This window comes from Numenius arquata, chromosome 32 (assembly GCF_964106895.1).
Source record: "Numenius arquata chromosome 32, bNumArq3.hap1.1, whole genome shotgun sequence".
NCBI classification, from domain to species: domain Eukaryota; kingdom Metazoa; phylum Chordata; class Aves; order Charadriiformes; family Scolopacidae; genus Numenius; species Numenius arquata.
Window position 1 is genome coordinate 826,897 of NC_133607.1, and position 10,350 is coordinate 837,246.

Consider the following 10,350-nt stretch of genomic DNA (forward strand, 5'->3'; position numbering starts at 1 on the left):
CAGGACCTGGAGAAGTGGCAGGAACTAGTGAGTGTGTGCCCTGGTCAACTCCTTTTAGTGCAATAGAGCCCAGGACCAATTCACATCCATGCAGGTATTAACTGAAAATTCCCAACTCTACCACCAACTGGACTATGAAATGTTCACACAAGGCTCACTGTAAGTTTAGCACAGAGTTACTACTCAGAGAAGTGCTTCCACAAGCCTTAAACACTCCTCTATACATACCGCAGCCATAGACTTGGCTGTAGTCTCGCCTGATCCTCCTTTGCGAGCGTCCTGCATGCTGTAGGATCAACTTTTACTCATTAGTTCTCCAAGCTTTTGGCCTGTTTGGGCTCTTCATGCACTCCTCGTTTCCCTTGGCAGATAATTCCCACACATCGTGCAAGCCCCCTTCTGTTTTCCAGCTTGGTCAATCCTCTCGGGACACTCCAAGTCTTCATCCTCCAAGCCCCTGTGACCCAGTGTTGCATCCTGTTTCCCCTCTTCCCCCACCTTGCAGATGTTCATGCTTTTACACCACCAGAGCCACCGGACTGATCACATCACTAATCCTCCTTCCCTATGGTTGGCTACCTATCTATTTCCCTAGTTCTTAGTGAGGAGGACTGTCCTGCCAACACACAGCAGGGTGCTTGCATGGGGTCCTGCTTGGCTGCTCATAGTCCCTCACCACTTGGGTTGGCATGAGCCATGGTGGTGCCCAGTGCTTATTTCTATGACCAGAGCTTCTTAGACCTCCTGCAAGCATCCCTCTGCATGGCTGACTTGTATCTCCATGCCCTCCAAGCCCTTCTCAAGAAGCCCCTGTCCTCTGAGGGGATCCAGGAGACTGATGTTCAAGGCCACAAGGCACAGGAGTGTTTGGGAATACAGCAGATGGAACAGGACAGCGAGATCCAGTTCCTCCCACGCATCTAGTGAGCTGCAGGTCCTTTGTCATGTTTTCCAGTCCCATATCAATGTCTGAGAACTGGAGCATCTCAGATGGCTCTAAATATCTGCATGAGGCCTAAACTGAGCTTTCATGTGGAGTTCGCAAAATGGTTCAACTTAAGGGCTGTAGGGAAACAAGCCCCTGGCTTATACTTCAGGGTAAACTATGCAGCCTCCACTAACTGGCTATAAAAAAAATAAAAAAAAAAGAAGAAAAACTTCCAAGAGTAAAACACTGCTTGAGTCTTAGAGAATGTTTTTATTTTCACAAATGCAAAAAAAAAAAAATTGAAAGAGAAATTTGAGAAAAAGAAATTTAAAATTTCTACACATCAAATATCTTCTGCGTGCAGACTGTCGGTGCAGTCACTGCAGTCACCAGTCATGGTGTCTATCACTCAGGGTAACTGAACGAGGTGGGCATGGAGACAGGCTGTGGATCTAGTGACCTAGCGCTGCAGAGACGAGGTGGTCCAGGGCCCTTAGAGAAAGAGCTCTGTGCTGCAGCAGAGCTGCATCACTGGAGTTTTATGTCTGTGCTGGTCACGGGCTGCGCTGAGCTCTTTTCTTGAGAAGAAGCTCTCTTCCCAGCAGGAGCCACCTTGACTGCTGCTTGCTGTTCTCCAGGTGTTGAGATGTATGTGTCAGATGCAACAAGCTCCTCCATGTGCACAAAATCTGTGGAGAACAATGGTTTGCAGAGTCAATGGTTTGCTTCACACAACCTGAATTTTCCCCTTTTTAACAAGACCAACTGAGGATGTTCACTCCATTGGAGACAGCCCAAATCACTTCAGCTTGACCAACAGTGGCAGCACAGGGTGTACCGCCATCACCCCTGCCAGCACATGAACATGAAGCCTGCTTTGCAGAAACTACCCTTGATCCAGCATTTGGTCCACATACAGCAACTTTCATCAACATGATGGACATTCAACAAGACAACATGGAGATGTTCAACACAGGCAACCCCAACCACTCAACCCCACTTTCCAAGAGTCTCCACCACAGCCTTAAAAATTCAGGAACAGGCACAATTCCTGGTCCTTTCTCACCCCTCATGCTAAAGGTGGAACATCCCTTGCCAATGGGGAGATAGGGCATAGAGCCATCCTCTGCTCAGAGCTCCTGCATGATGTGCAGGCAGCGCGGGCAGCAGAGGGTAGCGCAGGCAGTGTTTGAGGAGGTTTCAAGGCCTGCCCCACCTCCCAGCTTGTCGGTAACCCAGAGGGGAAGACGGTGTCAAAGTGAAAGGGGAAGAAGTGAAAAGAAAGAGAAAGGTGAAAGGGACAGGGAGAGAAAAGGTCAAACCAGAAAAGGAAGTTCCTTTCAACATGAGCCACAGGGAAAAACCCTTCTGCCCCAACTCTGCTGACATCAGTGTTTTGAACAAAACTCATTTCCAACCACACATTTCTTCTGCAACCTCCATTGCCCTCTTCACCCGCAGAGGAGCTTACCAGGGGGAAAATTAAAAGCCCTGTGCTGCATTTGCCACCTCCTGAGGTACAGAAGAGCCCCACAGAGCAGCATGGAGACCGGAGGGATGACTGAGACCAGCAAAGGGAGCAGTAGCGAAGGCTGCTGAGCTCTCATGGTAACAGAGTCTGTGGGGAGAAAGCAAATGTCTCTTCATCCAGAGCTAATTTAGGAGATCAACAGGCATCACAAGGACACAAGCAGATGGGCACAGTGTGCACTGTGGGAAATTCCCACTAGGTAGCTGAAAATACTGGTTTTCCCCCATGAGGATGGTTACATATTATAACAGAGATGAGAAAGGCATTTGGATCTCTGTCCTTGGGGACTTTCTTATCTTCACTGGTCAAGGCCATGAACAACATGGTCTAGTTGGTCTAACAGTGGAACTTTAGAGTGGTTAGTGGAACATTAGGGTGAGGAGTCTGGAGCACAAGGCTTATGAGGAGCAACCAAGGAAACTGGGGTTGTTCATCCTGTAGAAAAGGAAGTTGAGGGGAAACCTTATCACTCTCTACAATTCCCTGAAAGGAGGGCGTAGCCAGGGGGGCTCCGTCTCTTCTCCAAGAAACAAGAATAGGACAAGAGAAAACGGCCACAAATTGCACCAGGGGAGGTTTAGATCAGATATTAGGAAAAATTTCTTCATGCAAAGAGTTATAAAACACTGGAACAGGCTGCCCAGGGAAAGGGTGGATTCGTCATCCCTGGAGGTATTTAAAAGCCGGGCAGATGTGGTGCTGAGGGACATGGTTTAGTGGTGGTTCTGTCAGTGTTGGGTTGATGGTTGGACTCGATGATCTTAAAAGTCCCTTCAAACCTACACAATTCTATGATTCTATGACCTTTAACGGTCCCTTCCAACCCAAATCATTCTCTGCTGCTGCGGTGTCCTTGTTCATAGAATCATTTAGGTTGGAAAAGACCCTAGAATAATCTAGAATAAGTAAAGTGTTGAAATACAGAAAATTCAGACATGCTTCCTGGAAAAGGAGGTAAGCAGTGGAATTTGTAAAACTCCTCACTTCCTCACCATTAGTACAATGGGACCCTTCCTCTTACACAGATCTCTATCCAGAAGCATTCGGGTGGTTTTCTGGATTGCAACAAAATCTACATCTCACCCTGCGGGTCCCTAAGTAGAGCCTCTCTCTTCCTGTACACTGGAAGGTTTGGTCAGGCAGCTCATTGCTTTGCTCAGATTCCTCTGTTCCCCATTTCTCAGGGTACTCAGGTCGTCCACCCACATGGTGTTTAACCAGTCACCAAAAAAGGCAGAAAGACCACCACAGAAGAGTGAAAAGAGCTCCTCCGTGGGGTTTGATTTCAAGGCAACAGGAGACCTTGCCACGATCAGTCACCCACCACCTTTCCAGGGACAGAGCTCCTTGGAACTCTTCCATCAAGTCACCCAGGTTTTGTCTTCTGGTAAGACACGCAAGTGTGGATGGGCCCTCAAACGGTGGCCCCCTGCAAGGTGAGGCGGAGAGCGTCACCAGCACAAAGACAGGCACCTGGTCCCATTTGAGGTGCCATCAGGCATCCAAGAAACCCAGGAGGAGGGGGCAGCTGTGACACAGGGCTGAATGGGAGACCCACCCCTATCTGCAGCGCTGGCAGGAGGCCAGCGCATCGCAAGCAGCACTAGATGCTGGTGTCCCGGCCGACCACCCAGACAAGACGGACCCAAGGCAGAGGGGAGGGAGGTTCAGTGGACTTCAGGGTATGGTGACGACGCGCGTCGCGTCGCGTCACGTCAGCACCGCGCACATATGAAAAAGGACTCTTCTGCTCGCAGCAGAAGAGTCAAGGGACCGGTTCAGGGGCTACGGGGGAGAGCAAGGGGGTGGCTGGGCACGGACACTTGTTCTCCTGGGATAAAGTCCTCACGGTGGCCAAGGGGAGCTGCTGCTCTCAGCCAACCTGAAATCGGTTCCTAGACAGATCCAAAACGTGAGCAGAGCGGGTGTTTCTCTACCGAGTTATCCTTGGGGCAGCGTTGCTCCTTCCAGAGCTGCACCGCGGTGGGGTCTGGAGCGGCTTACCCAGGCACACCACGCTGGCATCTTCTCGGTGGTCGCAGTTATTGTCTCCCCACGGCCTGGCCCTGCACTCGGAGAGGGCAGCCTCGGCGCCGGTGCAGTTCACATCGTCCAGCCAGATGGGCTCATACCCCATCCCAAACTGAGCTCCGGGCGGAGCGGCGACGGCCGTCCCGCAGCCCAGCTGCCGGCACACCACTTGCGCGTCATCCAGGTCCCAGCCGTCGTCGCACACGCTGCCCCATCGCTGGTTGTGCAGCACCTCCACTCTCCCAGAGCAGCGACTGGAGCCGTTCACCAGCCGCACCTCAGTAGGGTCTGCAATGGAAAGGTAGAGAGGTGTCGCCTTGTGGGGGTGGACCTAGCGGGGGAGAAAGCAAGCGTTGGATACGAGACGGAGGACGGATCCCCGCACGTTCAGCCTTTGTCTTCCCTCAGAGATTTGAGGACTCCCACGGGGAAAGAACATCGTCAGAGATAAGCAAGGAAAAGTGGCCGCAGAGCTCCTGCAATGTTGGCACCCAGGAGCTCGTCAGCAGAGGAACAACAGCTACCTGAGCACACCACACCAGCATCTTCTCCGTGGTAGCACTTGTGGACTCCTTTCGGCTTGGACCCACATTCGGAGAGGGCCAACTCGGTCCCCGTGCAGTTCACCTCATCCAGCCAGATGGGGTCACAGCCCCGGCCAAAGTGAGCCGAGCCCGGGGCTGCCACTGCCGCCCCGCAGCCCAGCTGCCGGCAGACCACCTCGGCATCGCTCAGGTCCCAGCCGTCGTCACACACCGTCCCCCACTGCTGCTGATGGAGCACCTCAACCCTCCCGGCACAGCGGCGCGGGCCATCCACCAACCGAAGCGCCATGGTGTCTGCAACAAAGGAGGACACCAACAAGCCCTCAGGAAGGGCTGCTGGAGAAGGTCCCGGGCGTAGGGCCTCATGCAGGACTGTACCCCCCTCTACTCTCAGCTCCCTGCCACGACACCTTCACAAAACAGGGATTCCGGTGGGACACGGCACGGTCCTTGACACCGTGGAAATGCCCAGGGGTTGTCCACTTGGGCTGAAAATGAGCCAGGGCATAGGGGAGAAAGAGCAGTGACGGGATCCCCCCCTGCATCCCTTGCCCTTATTACCACTACTAGCACTAGTAGCAAGGGAATCGTCATTCCCTTGCCCTCTGGAGGAAAGGCAGAGGGTCCTTCCACGCTGCTCCTCTGTTTGCTCTATTCTACTGCAGCTCCTGGGAACTCTTCCGTCGAGTCACCCAGGTTTTGTCTTGGGCTGGCAACCCATTGCAAGCTGGAGGGGTGGGGGGGGGGCGGGTTGTCTTCCCATCTTGGACCACCTCTAGAGATCCAGAAGCAGCTTGGGACATAGAGACGGAGAAGCCTGCAGCCATGCAGGGCAAGCACCGATGGCCAGATGCTTCCTCTGACCGCACGCACTCCAACACCCGGAGCAGGCGTGCATGACGGACGTGGCAAGCCACTTGAGAACCGACACTTTAAGCTGCCAGATAGAGGGTTACCACCAACAGGCAGGAGCGCATCCAGACAGGACGCCTACAGAAGCAGAGCTACCTCACCTCCCCAGCGTTTCTGACTGCTGCTTGCAATGGCGTTGTACCCAAAGGAAAGCAACGCCTGCAGAGAGGCGAGCAAACTGAAAGTAGGCGCAAGAGCACCCACAGAGAAACTTCTCCCTGAAGCCGTAACCTGGACCAGGCTTACCCGAGCACACGACACCCGCATCTTCACCATGGATGCAGTTATGGGCTCCCCAGCGCCTGAAGCTGCATTCAGCGATGGCACCTTCCGTCCCCGTGCAGTTCACGTCATCCAGCCAGATGGGGTCACGGCCCCGGCCAAAGTGAGCCGAGCCCGGGGCTGCCACTGCCGCCCCGCAGCCCAGCTGCCGGCAGACCACCTCGGCATCGCTCAGGTCCCAGCCGTCGTCACACACCGTCCCCCACTGCTGCTGATGGAGCACCTCAACCCTCCCGGAGCAGCGGCTGGAGCCGTTCACCAGCCGGAGCTGAGCTGCTCCTGGAATTACAAAAGACACCTGGAAGTCAAACACCCAAGTGTGGATGGGCCCTCAAACGGTGGCCCCCTGCAAGGTGAGGCGGAGAGCGTCACCAGCACAAACACAGGCACCTGGTCCCATTTGAGGTGCCATCGGGCATCCAAGAAACCCAGGAGGAGGGGGCAGCTGTGACACAGGGCTGAATGGGAGACCCACCCCTATCTGCAGCGCTGGCAGGAGGCCAGCGCATCGCAAGCAGCACTAGATGCTGGTGTCCCGGCCGACCAACCAGACAAGACGGACCCAAGGCAGAGGGGAGGGAGGTTCAGTGGACTTCAGGGTATGGTGACGACGCGCGTCGCGTCGCGTCACGTCAGCACCGCGCACACATGAAAAAGGACTCTTCTGCTCGCAGCAGAAGAGTCAAGGGACCGGTTCAGGGGCTACGGGGGAGAGCAAGGGGGTGGCTGGGCACGGACACTTGTTCTCCTGGGATAAAGTCCTCACGGTGGCCAAGGGGAGCTGCTGCTCTCAGCCAACCTGAAATCGGTTCCTAGACAGATCCAAAACGTGAGCAGAGCGGGTGTTTCTCTACCGAGTTATCCTTGGGGCAGCGTTGCTCCTTCCAGAGCTGCACCGCGGTGGGGTCTGGAGCGGCTTACCCAGGCACACCACGCTGGCATCTTCTCGGTGGTCGCAGTTATTGTCTCCCCACGGCCTGGCCCTGCACTCGGAGAGGGCAGCCTCGGCGCCGGTGCAGTTCACATCGTCCAGCCAGATGGGCTCATACCCCATCCCAAACTGAGCTCCGGGCGGAGCGGCGACGGCCGTCCCGCAGCCCAGCTGCCGGCACACCACTTGCGCGTCATCCAGGTCCCAGCCGTCGTCGCACACGCTGCCCCATCGCTGGTTGTGCAGCACCTCCACTCTCCCAGAGCAGCGACTGGAGCCGTTCACCAGCCGCACCTCAGTAGGGTCTGCAATGGAAAGGTAGAGAGGTGTCGCCTTGTGGGGGTGGACCTAGCGGGGGAGAAAGCAAGCGTTGGATACGAGACGGAGGACGGATCCCCGCACGTTCAGCCTTTGTCTTCCCTCAGAGATTTGAGGACTCCCACGGGGAAAGAACATCGTCAGAGATAAGCAAGGAAAAGTGGCCGCAGAGCTCCTGCAATGTTGGCACCCAGGAGCTCGTCAGCAGAGGAACAACAGCTACCTGAGCACACCACACCAGCATCTTCTCCGTGGTAGCACTTGTGGACTCCTTTCGGCTTGGACCCACATTCGGAGAGGGCCAACTCGGTCCCCGTGCAGTTCACCTCATCCAGCCAGATGGGGTCACAGCCCCGGCCAAAGTGAGCCGAGCCCGGGGCTGCCACTGCCGCCCCGCAGCCCAGCTGCCGGCAGACCACCTCGGCATCGCTCAGGTCCCAGCCGTCGTCACACACCGTCCCCCACTGCTGCTGATGGAGCACCTCAACCCTCCCGGCACAGCGGCGCGGGCCATCCACCAACCGAAGCGCCATGGTGTCTGCAACAAAGGAGGACACCAACAAGCCCTCAGGAAGGGCTGCTGGAGAAGGTCCCGGGCGTAGGGCCTCATGCAGGACTGTACCCCCCTCTACTCTCAGCTCCCTGCCACGACACCTTCACAAAACAGGGATTCCGGTGGGACACGGCACGGTCCTTGACACCGTGGAAATGCCCAGGGGTTGTCCACTTGGGCTGAAAATGAGCCAGGGCATAGGGGAGAAAGAGCAGTGACGGGATCCCCCCCTGCATCCCTTGCCCTTATTACCACTACTAGCACTAGTAGCAAGGGAATCGTCATTCCCTTGCCCTCTGGAGGAAAGGCAGAGGGTCCTTCCACGCTGCTCCTCTGTTTGCTCTATTCTACTGCAGCTCCTGGGAACTCTTCCGTCGAGTCACCCAGGTTTTGTCTTGGGCTGGCAACCCATTGCAAGCTGGAGGGGTGGGGGGGGGGCGGGTTGTCTTCCCATCTTGGACCACCTCTAGAGATCCAGAAGCAGCTTGGGACATAGAGACGGAGAAGCCTGCAGCCATGCAGGGCAAGCACCGATGGCCAGATGCTTCCTCTGACCGCACGCACTCCAACACCCGGAGCAGGCGTGCATGACGGACGTGGCAAGCCACTTGAGAACCGACACTTTAAGCTGCCAGATAGAGGGTTACCACCAACAGGCAGGAGCGCATCCAGACAGGACGCCTACAGAAGCAGAGCTACCTCACCTCCCCAGCGTTTCTGACTGCTGCTTGCAATGGCGTTGTACCCAAAGGAAAGCAACGCCTGCAGAGAGGCGAGCAAACTGAAAGTAGGCGCAAGAGCACCCACAGAGAAACTTCTCCCTGAAGCCGTAACCTGGACCAGGCTTACCCGAGCACACGACACCCGCATCTTCACCATGGATGCAGTTATGGGCTCCCCAGCGCCTGAAGCTGCATTCAGCGATGGCACCTTCCGTCCCCGTGCAGTTCACGTCATCCAGCCAGATGGGGTCACGGCCCCGGCCAAAGTGAGCCGAGCCCGGGGCTGCCACTGCCGCCCCGCAGCCCAGCTGCCGGCAGACCACCTCGGCATCGCTCAGGTCCCAGCCGTCGTCACACACCGTCCCCCACTGCTGCTGATGGAGCACCTCAACCCTCCCGGAGCAGCGGCTGGAGCCGTTCACCAGCCGGAGCTGAGCTGCTCCTGGAATTACAAAAGACACCTGGAAGTCAAACACCCAAGTGTGGATGGGCCCTCAAACGGTGGCCCCCTGCAAGGTGAGGCGGAGAGCGTCACCAGCACAAAGACAGGCACCTGGTCCCATTTGAGGTGCCATCAGGCATCCAAGAAACCCAGGAGGAGGGGGCAGCTGTGACACAGGGCTGAATGGGAGACCCACCCCTATCTGCAGCGCTGGCAGGAGGCCAGCGCATCGCAAGCAGCACTAGATGCTGGTGTCCCGGCCGACCAACCAGACAAGACGGACCCAAGGCAGAGGGGAGGGAGGTTCAGTGGACTTCAGGGTATGGTGACGACGCGCGTCGCGTCGCGTCACGTCAGCACCGCGCACATATGAAAAAGGACTCTTCTGCTCGCAGCAGAAGAGTCAAGGGACCGGTTCAGGGGCTACGGGGGAGAGCAAGGGGGTGGCTGGGCACGGACACTTGTTCTCCTGGGATAAAGTCCTCACGGTGGCCAAGGGGAGCTGCTGCTCTCAGCCAACCTGAAATCGGTTCCTAGACAGATCCAAAACGTGAGCAGAGCGGGTGTTTCTCTACCGAGTTATCCTTGGGGCAGCGTTGCTCCTTCCAGAGCTGCACCGCGGTGGGGTCTGGAGCGGCTTACCCAGGCACACCACGCTGGCATCTTCTCGGTGGTCGCAGTTATTGTCTCCCCACGGCCTGGCCCTGCACTCGGAGAGGGCAGCCTCGGCGCCGGTGCAGTTCACATCGTCCAGCCAGATGGGCTCATACCCCATCCCAAACTGAGCTCCGGGCGGAGCGGCGACGGCCGTCCCGCAGCCCAGCTGCCGGCACACCACTTGCGCGTCATCCAGGTCCCAGCCGTCGTCGCACACGCTGCCCCATCGCTGGTTGTGCAGCACCTCCACTCTCCCAGAGCAGCGACTGGAGCCGTTCACCAGCCGCACCTCAGTAGGGTCTGCAATGGAAAGGTAGAGAGGTGTCGCCTTGTGGGGGTGGACCTAGCGGGGGAGAAAGCAAGCGTTGGATACGAGACGGAGGACGGATCCCCGCACGTTCAGCCTTTGTCTTCCCTCAGAGATTTGAGGACTCCCACGGGGAAAGAACATCGTCAGAGATAAGCAAGGAAAAGTGGCCGCAGAGCTCCTGCAATGTT

At 56.6% G+C, this 10,350-nt stretch overlaps 1 protein-coding gene across 1 annotated transcript in view; it reads right to left on the reverse strand.

Moving 5' to 3' along the window:
• LOC141476429 (scavenger receptor cysteine-rich domain-containing protein DMBT1-like) overlaps nt 1-8,931 on the reverse strand; it is a 74,168-nt gene extending 65,237 nt beyond the window's left edge. The window contains exons 1-6 of the mRNA XM_074165107.1: nt 8,881-8,931; nt 7,702-8,016; nt 7,151-7,465; nt 6,185-6,508; nt 5,006-5,329; nt 4,464-4,778 (exon numbers count right to left, since the gene is read on the reverse strand). Coding sequence (XP_074021208.1) covers nt 4,464-4,778; nt 5,006-5,329; nt 6,185-6,508; nt 7,151-7,465; nt 7,702-8,011 — 1,588 coding nt within the window. The 5' untranslated portion in view covers nt 8,012-8,016; nt 8,881-8,931. The remainder of the gene's footprint in view (nt 1-4,463; nt 4,779-5,005; nt 5,330-6,184; nt 6,509-7,150; nt 7,466-7,701; nt 8,017-8,880) is intronic.
• Between the last annotated feature and the right edge of the window lie 1,419 nt (nt 8,932-10,350).